A 14,848-nucleotide genomic window follows, 5' to 3' on the forward strand; every position below is an offset into this window, starting at 1 on the left:
GCGTAGGTCTCCCTTTTCACGCGACAGACAGAGGATGAGATCTCTGTCCCGGTAATTTAGGATCTTGTGATGATGGGCCTTGGGAGGTCGCCCGGTTTGGGGCGCGGTGACAAGGCTCGATGGGCACGTTCAACTGTAAAGTACGGCGAGAGGGCCGGGTTGCCAAGCAGGTCTTTGAGCAAGGTTTCGACGGCATCCTCCATACGCCCCTTCAAGGTGTTTTCAGGTACCCCAATAATACGCAGGTTGTTTCAGCGAGAGCGCGATTCCAAGTCGTCACACTTTGCTTTCACACTCTTCATGTCGCACGACAAGGAGGCAACTGTGTTCTGCAGCACCTGAATATCCACTGCATTTGTAGATATCCTACTTTCAACATCTGTCATTCGGTTTCGCCGCCTGGTCCACTCGTGATTTTAGGGAGGCCACATTGGCGTTGATGTCATCCAACTTCTCATGGAAGGAGGCAAAGTTTTTGGCCATGGATTCCATAAGTGTAGTCAAGTTGGGGGGTAGTTGCACATAGATGGTCAGCCTCAGGTTCCTCCTGCAGGGATGAAGTGTGACCTGCATCTGCCCTTGGGACAGTCTTGGTAAATTTGTCCATGGCTCCCCCCTTAGAGGCCCCTCGAGACCTGTTGGACATTTCTGGCATAGGCCTGTGTGAGGCGGGGGCCCACAGTCGCAACAAGTGGGGAAGGGCGGGTGGCCAAGAGATCGAGGTATTAGAGGGTGGCCGTCACTACACTTGTGCCGTCGGCGTGAACAGACTATGACAGCAGTGGAGGCAGGGAGGCCGAAGCCGGATAGCAAGCATTGGGCCACTCAAGGGGCTAAAGGGGGAGGTCGCTGATCCACGAAGGCAATCAACCACCTGGCCAACTGTCATGAGGGTCCTTTAATTGCAGGCCATCTGCATCAAGTTTGGGGTAGGGTGCAGCCCGGGGCCCCAATGATAGGGCATGGAGAAGTGTCCAGTGCTAGTAGCACGAGTTCCTGCGCGTCCTCTCCCCAGAGTAGGCAGACAGGATATGGCGGCCAAACGAGTGTGGGACAAAAAGTTCCAGGGTTCCAAGCGGCAACAAGGCAGAGGGTTAAAGGCCGGTGCGGGAGGCACCGCAGTGTCCACAGCTTGGGCCCCACCCCCGCTCCTCACCTGAATGATATGGGCCTCTGCACAGGCTCGTGTGCCACAGAACGCAGGGGGCAACCAGGCTCTGGCCCAGCCGTCCCGTGCCGTGTGAGAGAGTGTGACCTGGCGCAGGCGGTGAGGGTGGGGGCCGAGCCGCGCCCCAGCGCAGGCCCCCGCAGCGGATCCACTTGCGCAGCGGCGTGCTCTGAGGGGGAGCCGCCACGGTCGGTGTTGAAGACCTGCCTCCAATAGTCAGTCGCTTTCAGTGCAGCAGGACCCTCGGGGGGGGCAGGGCAGGGGGTTCTGGGGTTCCAAGCGGCAGTAAGGCAGAGGGTGGAAGGGCAGTACGGGAGGCACCGCAGTATCAACAGTGTGGGCCCCTCCCCCGCTCCTCGAGCCACACGGAGCTCAAAAGATAAGCATCCACAGCGCCCCCCCCCCATGTAACAGTTTACTTTGAATCAATTTGAAACCGGAATTGAATGAGATTGTACGTGAGTGGGTACACATGTATTCCCAACGCTGATCGGTCAGTTCCACATCCAAGTCTCTGGCCCAGGACTCTGAGTTTAGTAAACAAGGGGGATGCATGTGTTTGAAATGCAGAATATAATCTAGAGACCTTACCCCTCATGGAGGTGGGGTCAATGATTTCAGCCAATATTGGGCCATCCTCTGCAATGATGGGGAAGTCGAGAAGCCTAGCCTTCAGCACCCTGCTCAAGCCTGCATAAAGCAACCACCCCGACTGCCCACCCCGCAGTTGTCTAGGGAGTTCACTCCACTCAGTAAAGGCGCCCTGTTCAAACACATCCCGAATAGTCAATAAACCCTCCGCCGCCCTTCGGTCCACAATCTTGGGGCCTACCCGGGGGGAGTCAGGAAAGAAGTTCCAAAGGGGGAAATCCCCATGAAAGGGGTGCATATTACCTGTTTGTTTCCACAACCTGTTTAAGGCCCGGACCGTTGCTCCCCCCGGGTCCAGTGATTCAAACCAAGTCATGCTGTTGGGCAACACCAAAGCCCGGGTATCCCCCTCATCCATAGCTAGACGTTCCAATTTAACATGCGGGGCAGGGTCTAAGGGAACAAACCAATACGATGCATATTGGGCTTGGGCAGCTATCCAGTAACCCTCAAAGCTGGGAGCACCAAAACCTCCCTTAGTTGTCAGGGTTGTTAAGGTCGTGAGTTTCAGGCGGACAGCTCCGGAATGCCAAATAAAGGAGTTAATGATTCGGGTAAGTGCTGCGAAAAAACTCCGGCCAGGCCATATTGGGATATTTAAAAATCTGTAAAGCAATTGGGGTAGGACCACCATTTTCAGGACAGCGATCCTGCCCGCTAGGATTATTAGGAGGTTCGCCCACCCAGCACATTTCCGCTATAACTTGGCAAGATAAGTGCTGTAGTTGCTCTCATATAAAGAGACTGGGTCGCGTGTGACTACTACCCCAAGATATGTAAAGTCAGATTAGGCCCAAGCAAAGCCGTGCAGGTCTAAAGGTGTGGCGGTGGCATCGGTCAGTGGTAACAGGATGGACTTACTACAGTTCACTCTGAGAACTGACAATGCGCCAAAGCGGAGAACATCGGCTAGTATTGGGGTTAAGTTGGTTTCGGGCTGACGAATGAAAAGTAGGGCCTCATCGGCATAAAGCATAATTATCTCAGCCGCGCCAACAAGACGCAGGCCCTGATGTGAATGTTGCTGCCGTATGTTATCAGCCAATGGCTCTATGACCAAGGCAAATATCAGTGGCGAGAGGGGGCTCCCCTGCCTAGTACCCCTTTCTATCTGAAACTGTGTCAACCACAGATTGTTAGTGCAGACTCTAGCCATTGGGGATGAGTATAAGAGTTTAACCCAGGATCTGAATTGGGGGCCAAAGTTACACTTCTCGAGCACCTGCCACAGAAACCGCCACGAGATGGAATCAAATGCCTTCTGCATATCCAGTGATGCAGCGACAGCTTAAACGCCAGGATCGATGCGATTTATTATATTAAACAAACGGGGCAGGTTATGCAAGGTAGAGCGACCCAGGATGAACCCTGACTGGTCCGGGTGTATAATGTAGTGCATATATGGAGCTAGCCTAAGGGCCAGAACCTTGGCGTAAATCTTAGCGTCATAGTGAATCAGTGACAAGGTCTGGTAGGAGCCGCATTCCGTGGCAGGTTTGCCCGGCTTAAGCAGCACCGTTATTATTGCCTTGCGAAGGGAGGGCGGTGAGACACCCAAGACACATGCCTCATAATTTTTCTAAAACTCGATGGGGAAGCCATCAGATCCAGGCGCCTGCCCAGAAGCCAATGAATCTATGGCATGGCAGTGATCGGGACGTCGAGGGCCTCCCTAGTTTCCGCTGAAAGAAGTGAGAGTGGAAGACTGTCCAAAAATACACCAATTTCGTCATCTGTGGCTATGTCAGCATTAGCGTACAGCCTCTCGTAAAATAAGCGGAATTCATCATTGACCTCGCAAGAAGTCAAGGCTAGTGTGCCATCCCCTCTTGCTATCGCTGGGATATGTGACGCTCCCCTTTCTTTCAAATTGGACCAGTTTAGCAAGGGCCCGACCAGGGCGCTCGCCCTCGCCATATCTACACGCAGCCTGTGTTTTATCCATGAACTTGCGCTCTCTCTGCATGTGCCCAGAACAAGCCCAGCTCACTGTTTGTCATCCAGCGTATCTGACAAATGCGTAGCCGCATATTGCGATTCTAATTTCGCAAGCCTGTCCTCACTTTTCGCTATGTCGCCCCTAATAACCCGAAGCACCCCTGCCTCTCTAGATATTTTGCCGTTCCCCTAATCTACACCTTGAACGCCTTCCACAGAGAGGACTGAGACGAGACAGAGCCAGTGTTTAAAGCAAAAAATTCATCAATATCCGACCCCAACTCTGCCTCATATGCAACATCTAATAAAGAGTACGGCTTGAATCTCCATGTACGGATCGTGGGAGCATCCACAGCCCACCGCAGGGTAACCATAATGGGGGAGTGATCAGAGTATGTTTTAGGAAGAATGGTGGTATGACTAACATATATATGTGAGCATCTGGGTAAAAGATACGTCATGGGTCGACCAACTCAAAATGGGCCTGTCTATTTAAGATTACCTTGGCTGCTTTAGTTAATTGGCGGGGCCTGGAACCAGATCTGTCATACTGAACGTCAAAAATGGTATTGAGGTCCTTGCCCCACCCCCCCATATCAACGGGACTAGAAGGAATCCAGACAGGAATGTACACAGGCATTCATAAAAATCAGGGTCGTCCAAATTTGGACCATATACATTTAACAATACCACTTCCTTGCCCTGCAAGGTACCAAACAGCAATACCTACCGCCCCAAAGGATCAATGTGTACTGCTTTTCGATTGAATTGGAGACTCTTGTGAATGATGATCATAACCCCCCAATTTTGGGAGGAGTAAATGGTATAATGCCGCTGAGAACCCCATTCCTTGGTAAACCTCTCGCAGGCTGGTGCGAGACTGTGCGTCTCCTGCAAGAATAGTACATTAACATGATGCCTTTCAACATAAAGCTGCAGTTTCCGCATTTTGACGGGGTTACCCAAACCTCTAATATTCCAACTCATGCAGGTCACACTATCAACCATCCCCCCCCCCCAATATGACAATCAGCAGCAAAGAAGAGATGAACCTACTCATTTCCCTTTCATCCCAGGTTAAATGCGCGCAGCCATTAGTCCAAAGGTACCTTAGGCCCAACTTAAAGCTTGTAGTTCTCCATTGTACGCCAAGCAATTTTATTAAAAGAACTCCCCCACCCCCTTGCCCTACCCGCATCCCTCCCCCAAATGGAGGTATGAATCCCATCCCGTCGAACCTAGGTGTGCTTGTGCTGGGGTTATGACTAGATCGCATCGCATGGCATATATGCACTGAACAATGCTTCATTACAGAGATTCAGAATTATCACAACACACAGGTGACCTAAAACCTGGACTAACAGAGAGGCATAAAAACAAACCGTGACTAGGTCATTGTGAAACACCAAAGTAACAGCGATATTGACGAGGCCACCATGAAATATTCAAAATAACAAATTCAACCATGGAAATGTTCCTCAATGAACCTGGTGGCCTCATACGGGATAGTGAAAAAGTAAGTCCGGTTTGCATGTTCCACCCTAAGCTTGGCTGGATAAAGCATGGAGTATTTCACCCCTAGCTCACGTAGCTGCTTTTTTACTGCCTGGAAGGGCTTGTGTTCCTGCTGAACCGCGGTAGAGAAGTCTGGGTAAAGATGAATCCTCGAAGAGCCCAGGAGCAGTTCGCCTTTGACTCTAGCAGCCCGCAACAGAGCACCTCTGTCCCGGTAATTCAAAACCCTTGCAATAATTGGACGAGGAGGAGCACCCAGTTTAGGTCTAGCAGTAAGCGCCCGGTGGGCCTGCTCAATAGCAAACTGAGAGGCGAGTTTGGGAAAATCCAGTAGAGAAAGGAGGGTCAGCTCAACAAACTCTTCCATAGAGCCTTCAGTGTTGTCCTCAGGAACCCCGATTATGCAGATGTTGTTGCGCCTGGAGCGGGATTCGAGGTCATCATTTTTCTTACTGATCTCGAGGACCCTGGCAGTCAGTGTGTTAACGGTGTCCAGTCAATTGGTCGAAAAAAAACTGGTCGACTGCAATTTGGTCGACGCAATTTGGTCGAAAACCAAATGGTTGAATTTTTTTTATTTATTTATTTTTTGGGTTTTCGTTTAGTAAAAAAAGGGTTTTTTAGAGTAAAAAAGGGGGTTGGGGGCGACCCCCCCAAAAAAATAAAAAAAAGGGTTAAAATAAAAAAAAAAAAAATTCGACCATTTGGTTTTCGACCAAATTGGTTCGACCGTTTGTCTGGTCGACCAATTTTTTTCGACCAAATGTCTGGCAACCTGTGTTAACCTCAGCCCTGAGGGAGGTGACCTCATCCTCGGCGGCACTGACTCTATTCTCGACCTCTGCAACTCGTCTGTCAGTTCTCTCAATGTGTGTCTTGATGGAACCGATCGTCCCGCTCATGTCATCTAGTTTGGAGTGGAGCGTAGTAAACCCCTCCCGCATATATTCGAACATTTTAGCCGAATCAGGGTTAACTGGTGCAGATGGCGAAGGCGCCTCAGGTTCTGTCCCCAACTCAGCCACCTTCTGAGAAGGTTTTGTAAACATATTGATGGAGCTTTGCCCCTTATTATTCTTCCCCAGCATGTTGAACAAATGTGTTACCACTCGAAGCAGCTCACCCAGCCGCCAGAGTAGAGTCCACCAAGGGATAATGGTAGGTGTGCAAGTTTGGAGTCTCAGACAATGAGCTTGTGTAAGCAGAGGAAAGGAGCACCGAATCGCAAGGCCCACGTACCCACATGCACCAATAAAGTCACAAAAGTGTACCTTGACGTTCCACTGAATATCCAGTCTTATGGAGTGGATTGTAGTCTCCCACGTCAGAACCACGTGTAAAACATGCACTAGAAATGTCACTGGCACCTGGTCAGGCGACCCATGGATTTTGTGTAGTTCATGGATCCATACTTATGGGTTCTGAAATGTACCCTGGGGTGGACTTCCTCTGCCCAGTGCACCACTCCCCGTACACCTAAATGCAAATACCTGGTGCACCTGTAATGAGCCTGTAGACGTCTCTGACAAAGCAAAGCGAGGCGTGTTAACCAAATGCGTGGGTATAGCTCAATACAAGGCACTGGTCCACTCCCCACCAGTGAATTGCCGATTTTCAGCTTGCATATGACGGGGTAGTGACTCCCCTCATGGGGCCCCAGATGCCAGAAATCCTCCCCAGGGCCAACGTCCCCCAGCCGGCATAGAGATCCACCAACAGAACCCGCCCCCAGGTTCTAGGTGACCAGCAGGAGTGCGAGAGGGGGGGGGGGACACAGGCACGCCAGTGGGTATCCAGCTCCCACGCGCAGCTTAGCCAGGACCCACTACCGCGTGCCCCACTAATGTCAGTCAGGCGGAGCCGCGCCACTGGTCACCCGCACCCCCTCCTGGGCCTCACCCACAGGTCGGCGTCTGTCGATCCCTCCAACAGACCACTAGCAGCACCGATGACCTGTCAACTCCGCGTAGCAGGCAGCGGAGGGGGCCGGAACCTCCACAAGCAGGAATACAGCCAGCCGTGCCCGGATACGGCTGCCACAGCGAGGACCAGCACGCGCCACCTCCCCAGCCGGCCCGCTGAGTCCCACTGCAGAGTGGACTGAGCCCGCAGCGCAGAGCCACCGCGCAGCAGTCCTCCGGCGTCCTGACAGAGGGCCGAGGTCAGCCGTCTCCACACAGCCTTAGGGCACCCGAGGACAATAATCGGCCAGTATTCGCAGACCGCTCCCGTGCAGTTCACAGCACAATCTCGGACAGTTTGACAGCCCTGTAATGCTGTGAGCAAAGATAAGGATGTCCCCAACAACAGAGCTCTCACACTATGCGGCCACCTTTATCCAGCGCAACAGCGCCCCCGTCGGTCACCTTTTTTAACGAGTCGAAGAACTTCTTTCCAGGCCGTAATGGAACATTTGTAAAGTAATATAATAGCTTGGGGAGGATAATCATCTTGAGGAGAGCAACGTGAGCCGCGATGGCGAGTTGGAGATTATCCCAGGCATTGAGTTTGGCCTCTAGCTTGGGTAGATGTACCCCATAGATGTGAGTATATAGGGAAGTGGTGTTCCGTGTTACTGTCTCCCCGAAGTATTTAATCTCTGATGGGGACCAAACAAAACCCATCAAGTCAGACGGGGGAGCAGTAGAATCAGTAAGCGGGAATAATTCTGATTTGGCACAGTTTACTCTCCGTCCCAACAGGGCGCCAAAGGTGTTTACTTCCTGCATGATCAGCGCCAGGTGCCGAACTGGGTCCCGGATGTATAGCAGGGTGTCATCGGCATACATCGAGATGATCTCCGGTTCTCCCGTCAGGCAGATTCCCCAATGCAAATGTCTACTGTGGATGGCATCGACGAACTGCTCCATTACTATTGCAAACACCAGGGGAGATAGTGGGCAGCCCTGTCTAGTTCTGCTATTTATTTCGATGGGGGTGGGGGTTACACCATTTACATGTACCCTTGCAGTAGGCATTGTATGCAAAAGGCGAACCCATGATATAAACCCTGTCCCAAAGTTGCATTTTTCAAGCACAGCCCACATGAACTGCCACAAGACAGAGTCGAAGGCCTTTTGTATGTCTAGCGTAGCGGCCACTACCTGCCTTTCGGGGTCAAGTTGTGCTATGATGTGGAAAAGACATCTTAAGTTTAGGGCCGTGGAGCTGCTGGGGACAAACTCGGATTGATCAGGGTGAACAATATAGGCCATATACGGGTCCAGGGGCATTGCCAGTACCTTGGCAAGCATTTTTACATCAGAGTTTATTAGTGAGAGGGGGGGGGGCGATATCCACATTGCTCAGGTTTGTCTGTCTTAAGTTAAACAATGATCACCACTTGACGGAGGGGGGGGGAATCCCTGTGGTGCAAGCTTCTTCACATAGGGAGAGCAACCTGGGAACTAAGGAGGAGTTAAAATGTTTGTAAAACTGCATTGTGAGACCGTCGGGGCCAAGGGCTCTGCTAGACAGGAGGGCATCAATGGCACGCGATATTTCATTGGCGGTGATTGGGCAAACCAGATTTAATTTGGCCGCTTCCGATGGTATGAACAGCAGGAGGTTATCAAGGAATGTCATTGTTTGTTGTAGTGTGGCTGCGTCAGAATTGGAGTACAGTGTGGTATAGAAGGCTTGAAACAATTGGTTCATGTCAGATGAAGAGTAGACCACCTGGCCCGACACATCTTGGACTGATGAGATCTGCTGGTGACCGTGTTCTTGCTTAACCATCACTGCCAAAAGCTTCCTGGGGCGCTCCCGTCCCTGTATTTCCTAGCAAGGCCTTGGGTTATCAAGGAATTTTAGCTCCCTGTCAGCATGTCCCCGGAATGTTTGGAGTTCTGTTTTAATGTCTTAGTATCATTCTTTCTTGCCCTTCATATGCCTGTTCTAGGAGGCGTAGGTTGGATTTGCTGGATTGAATGTCCCTCCGTATAGTTTTAAGTATACCGGATTCTGTCGCTAGAGCGCCGCCTTGTACATAAGCCTTGAAGGCTTCCCAGAGGGTTGCAATGCTGTCCACTGAACCTGTGTTTAATTCAAAGTATACTTATATATGTTTACCCATATCGGCTGCAAAAAAGGGTCTGACAATGAATGCGGTTTGAGACGCCACAGTCTGTGTCGATCTACTGCATCCTGCAGCAACAGTGAAATGGTGATGGGAGAATGATCTGAGAACGACATGGGCAGGGTATCTGTTTCAGTTAGGTGGCCGATTAGTGTGTGTTATACCCACCACAGATCTATTCGGGAATGCGAGTCATGGACAGTGGAATAAAATGAATACTTGCTCAGCGTTGAGGGTCCTCCAGGCGTCCACCATACCCCTATCACCCATGGCCTGCTCTAGCATTTCGTGAGGTGCTGGGTTCTGGAGCCGGAGTTCTATCAAGGGTAATGTTCATTATGGTGTTAGACACTTCCGAATATCACAGGGGCCAGGGGATCGAGCGCAAGTAGACCCAATAGCTCAGTATAAAACTTGGGGTCATCAATATTTGTGCCATGCACATTGAACAATAAGAGTTCTCAGCTTAGAACCGTGCACCAGAGTAGCACATATCGCCCCAGGGGGTCCAGGTGTGATTTGATGCAGGTGAAATGCAGCGATTTGTGGACAATAATCATGACACCCCTACTTTGGGAAGAATATGTGGTGTAATAGCGCTGCATCCCCCAACTCTTAGCAAATCTTTTGTTCTGTGCTGTCAGTGCATGTGTTTCTTGCAGAAATAGTATGTGCACTATGCGCCTTCAGTGTAGAGCTGGAGACGGCGCATCTTTGTCGGATTATTCAACCCCTGTACATTCCAGCTCATAAACTTAACAGGATCAACCGCCATCCGGCCAGGGATTCTTGTAGTGTTTGGGTCTCGTCAGCCCAGCTCTCACCATTTTATTTGGACTGTGTGTACAAATAACATGTTTGCTGTCAATCATTTCATGCATGTTAAACACATTTTCTTTAACCAAAACAGAACTCCCGTTCCCAGCCCCACCCCTCTCCCAATCACAGAAGTGATCATTCCCTTTAACACAACCCAACAACAACTGCAACATTACATGGGGGCCTGATAGCCATCTGCAGCCCGGCTTCCGCTTAACTTAGTGTTTATTAATCATGGCGTTGGGCGCCGTTCGAAAATTGTAGCGCAACCCCAGTGGTTAAAATTGCAAGCAACTAAGGCCAAGGAAGGCGTAGCCCTGTGTAGCACCTTTCTTGGCGTTATGGTGGTAGAGTCTGCGTATTGAGCTTAGTCGCTGAAAGTACACGTTGATTTAGGCCACCCCGGAAAGTGTTCGTCCATGAATGTCCTTGCCTCCTTTGGCATGGCGAAGTATACCTTGTTGCAGTGTTTGATTCTCAGTTTCGCTGGAAAGAGCATGGTGTACTTCATGTTGTGTTCACAAAGCCACTTTTTGATGGCCATGAAGGACCTGCTGCACACTCTCTGAGAAATCTGGTTACAAGTGGATCCTGTTGGAGCCCAGTAGCAGCTCCCCTTTGGCTCTGGCTGAGCGAAGCAAGGTATCTCAGTCTCGGTAATTAAGAACCCTGGCAATAATTGGGCAAAGTGGAGCACCAGGTTTCGGCTTGGGAGCAAGCATGCAGTGTTCTCTCACGATGGTGAAGTGCGGTGACAGCTTGAGATTGTCTAACAATGATAATAGGGTGTGTTCCACAAACTCCTCCATTGGTTCAGTGATGTTATCTTCAGGAACACCTATGAAATGCAGGTTGTTGCGTCAGGACCTTGATTCAAGGTAATTCTTTTTACCAATAGAGAGCACCTGCTTTGATAGGGAGGCAACATCTGATCTTAGTGTACGGACCTCGTCTTCGGTGGTGCCAACTCTAGATTCCACTTCTGTGATCCGGGCGTCGGATCTGTCCATGCGTGACTTAATCGAGCTGATTGTGCCACTCATGTCGTCCAGTTTGGCGTGGAGGGAGTTGGTTCACTGCATGATGCTACCTCTGTGCTGGTATAGTCCTCAACAGGTTTGGAAGCAGTTTTGGTGAACATATTGATGGAGCTCTGTTTTTGCTGGCACCTTTAATCATAGTGTCAGCTGATGCTGTTGACACAAAGCACTGTAGTCCGTTACGGGGGTGGGAGAGTCTTCACAACTGGTGCGGCTATAGAGCTGGTCCTTGGAGAGGTTATACAGGGTTGGTTTTAAAGCTTTGTGCCTGCGGTTTGCAAATGCCGGTCAGGAGGCGTTGCTTCTGGTGCTGTGTGGGGCAGTTGGACCGGGGGGGGGGGGGGGGCGCAACAGATTTCTCCACAGGGAGAGGGTAGTTGAAGCAGCGGTGACCAGGCAGTTGGTACGGTCCAGATTGGGGGTTTGATGGGCACAACAGGTCGAGGTGGGATTGGGCCAGCGGGATTCGAGCATCAGATCGTTGCCAGATCAGGGAGCCCCTCGTTGCCTTAGTTTTTAACACATTTAAGTATGTTGACGCTGTGGCCGACCGGTGCATTCCCCTCCGAGTGGGAGTTGAGGGCCTCTGGTCAATAGTGGTGTACGCCAACTTTACTGTAACCAGGCGGCTGAGGTGTGCAGCGGTGCGGTTTGACAGAGGTAGGCGCCCTCACATGGGCACATGCTTAGAAATGCTACAGGGTATCGTAATTTTGCTCCAGGGGGCCGGGGAGATACTGTATTGGCTGTCTCAATTTGCCCTGAGGACAATAGCACCCGGTTAGATCAGGTTCCAGTGGGGTATGTTCTATTGTCTGCAATGTGGAGCATGTGAAGGCTGCAGCAAGGTTGCCTTATGCAAAGAATCGGGCACCTTGGTCTGGATACAGCTCGGAAGGGCTCATGAGGGCTGTGCAGATCACATTCCCGGGCACTGTGCTGTCAGCCACGGTGGTGGGGCAAAATGAGAATGGGTGCCGCAGCACATGGTCCAGGTGAGAAGAGGCCCTGACCGTGCACGGGCTGAACGCTTCCCGTGCATTCTGAATGAGTAGGACAAGCAGCCCGGGCAGCTCCAAGTTGTAGCATGTGGAGGAAGGGGTGGGGGGTGGCACTGGGGTGCATAGCGACTGCCTCTGCGGCAAGCGTTTGGGAAGGCCCCAGGGAGGGTCACTCACCCGCGCAAATGCAGGCTGGTAGTGGGAAGGAGCTGCTCGACACAGGGTTGGCACAACCAAGATTGAGCAGCCTGCAGTGCGCTATTGTGGACTTGAGCGTGGGCTGCCTGCAGGCAGGACATGGAGCCGAGTAGGAGATCTGGCGCCGGAGACTCACCAGAGGATTTGGCTGAGCGGCAACTGCGCCAAGGTGTGCCCCCTCTGGTCTGGCCCATGAGCGAGCAAGGTGCGGCTTCCTCTCTGATAGCGTGCCGATAAGGGGGTGGCCTCAGGGAGCCCAGGACAGGCCTGGAGGTCTCCCGCACTGGGCAGCGCGCAGGCGTCAAGGAGAACACAGTCCGCGACGGTCCCAGCAGGGGTGGGGAAAGGGCCTCGCCGGGACACACCCAAGGCCGTGGGATAGCGGTGAGCTGCAGCAGTTCCTGAGTGATGATCGCGGCGGTCAGCCACAACGGTCTCAACTGTGTCATCTCCAGAAGTCAACTGCACATTTATGGCAATATCGGCACCTGTTGAGCAATAGCATTTAGTAAAACCGGTGTCGGTCTGCGGCGCTCAGGAGTCGGGCTGCCAACTTCCTTGAGCGCAACAGCATCTCCCTAAACCCCCCATGCCCTGCTTTCAGATAAAAAGAACAAATCTAAAAGCCCCTTCAGGATGATTTGACAGTGTTGAGTGTAAGACGTTAACGTTCTCTCCCACCCTGCAGGATGATCACTGGACATAATTGGTATCATAACAATTCATCCGTCCTATTTCACCCCCTTTTCAGAAGGTAGAACAACCTCCTCTAGAGATAAGTTACTGGCGTTGAGGGCTACAGAGGTGGCCTTAGGGAAGAGTTTAATTGGGCTGCTTGTTATATTTGTATTTTATTGAATCTATATAGCACTTTAATCCAAAGTGCTTTACATGAGAACAAGAAAATATACAACAAGCATAAAATGGCAATTGAATCACAACTCAAAAACAGTACAACAAACAATATACATTATTGCTGAGGTAAGGAGGAAGTGGAAAGGGACAGAGGTGTGAGAGGGAGATCAAGGTGTCTCTCAAACCATGATGGACCTCCATCATTTCTGCTTTTTCCCCCCATCAAGTCCTTAATGATGAGCTGTTTGAGATTTGTTACTGCTAAACAATGATCTGCTCACTGAATCCTGAAAATAGGACACCAGCCAAAGTACTGCACATTGAGAAGCTAAATATCTGTAATAAATTATGTGCCAGTGTATTTAATAAATGGGAAACATTGATGACCACAGTTTAGGTATACTGTATGGAAGTAAAGATTATTGTAATTGTTTCACAGCGATTCTTTTGGCTTTAATTGGAAAAAAAAGTCTAAATTTCAGATGTTTGACACTTTTTTTTATCATGGGCTTTGGGTTGCGACTTGTTAAAAGGAACATGCACTAAACCCAACAATCACATTTCATGCATCACTTGTGATAGAAGGTACATCTGTAAGGGGAAATGTCAATCTCTGCCCTTCTTTTTAAGCTTCCTTTGCAACTAATATTAGTGCAGTCTAACAATGAATTATTGATCAGGTGCAAAAGGTAATTCTATTGTCAATCTTATGACTCAATGATTTCAGAAACTGATGAGAGAATCAAGCTTGTAACATTTGATTGAAAGGTTTGCTGGTAAACTGTTATTCGGTGGTGGTTTCATTTTTATTGTTCTTGCAGGTCCTGCTAGCATTGGCTTACTAAGCCAAGGAATATTGGAATATTTATTAGAGAGCTTGGTAAGTGTAACTTTGCAATTTCTTGGGATTGTTTGGGTCTTACTGAACCTTTAAGTATTAGTTGATAATTACACACATGAAAACATAAACAGTCATTGCTAGTTAAGTATTGATTTTGTTAAACCTTAATTTGTGTGAATGCAGCTGCATCCATCGCTAGTTTTGGAGAATTTAGTAAAATATCAGGTTGCCACCAATGCATTGTAACACATTAAGACAGAATCTATTTGTGCTACAAAATCATTCCTACTGCTAAAGTCCCTACATATAACTAAATGTCCCTATACAGATCCTTGCTATACCGGTATGTGATGTACTGACCCTAGAAGGCGCTGTAGTGCCGCCTATCTAGGTTGGGGGATAGACGAGAAGCTCGCCCTGACCTCTCACTACTTTCACTAAATTCTAAAATTCAGTGCACACTCATTCGAAGTCAATTCTTTACTTTTTTATATTATCGCTTCTCTTTTGTGTGTCTTATCAGTTATCCAATGGGCTTGTGTAGATCTAATAGTCATGCCCAAGACCAATATTAAAAATACAGTCCACCTCCTGGACTAATTTGTGTATGTATTTATTTTACACTTGTCTAAAAGTGATGTAATTTTAACGAACTCAAAGGGTATATTGTGTGTTTCGGGAAGCAGGTCATCACCCTGAATCTTGATCTTGTCAACCGGTTTCAGCAGACTATGAACCCTCTCT

The 14,848-nt window shown here is 49.8% G+C and overlaps 1 protein-coding gene across 1 annotated transcript in view; it reads left to right on the top strand.

Moving 5' to 3' along the window:
• Positions 1-14,848, top strand: part of RSPRY1 (ring finger and SPRY domain containing 1) — a 1,045,708-nt gene that overhangs the window by 355,704 nt on the left and 675,156 nt on the right. The window contains exon 6 of the mRNA XM_069653445.1: positions 14,085-14,143. Coding sequence (XP_069509546.1) covers positions 14,085-14,143 — 59 coding nt within the window. The remainder of the gene's footprint in view (positions 1-14,084; positions 14,144-14,848) is intronic.

Source organism: Ambystoma mexicanum, chromosome 1p (genome assembly GCF_040938575.1).
Source record: "Ambystoma mexicanum isolate Mex_15411 chromosome 1p, UKY_AmexF1_1, whole genome shotgun sequence".
NCBI classification, from domain to species: Eukaryota; Metazoa; Chordata; class Amphibia; order Caudata; family Ambystomatidae; genus Ambystoma; species Ambystoma mexicanum.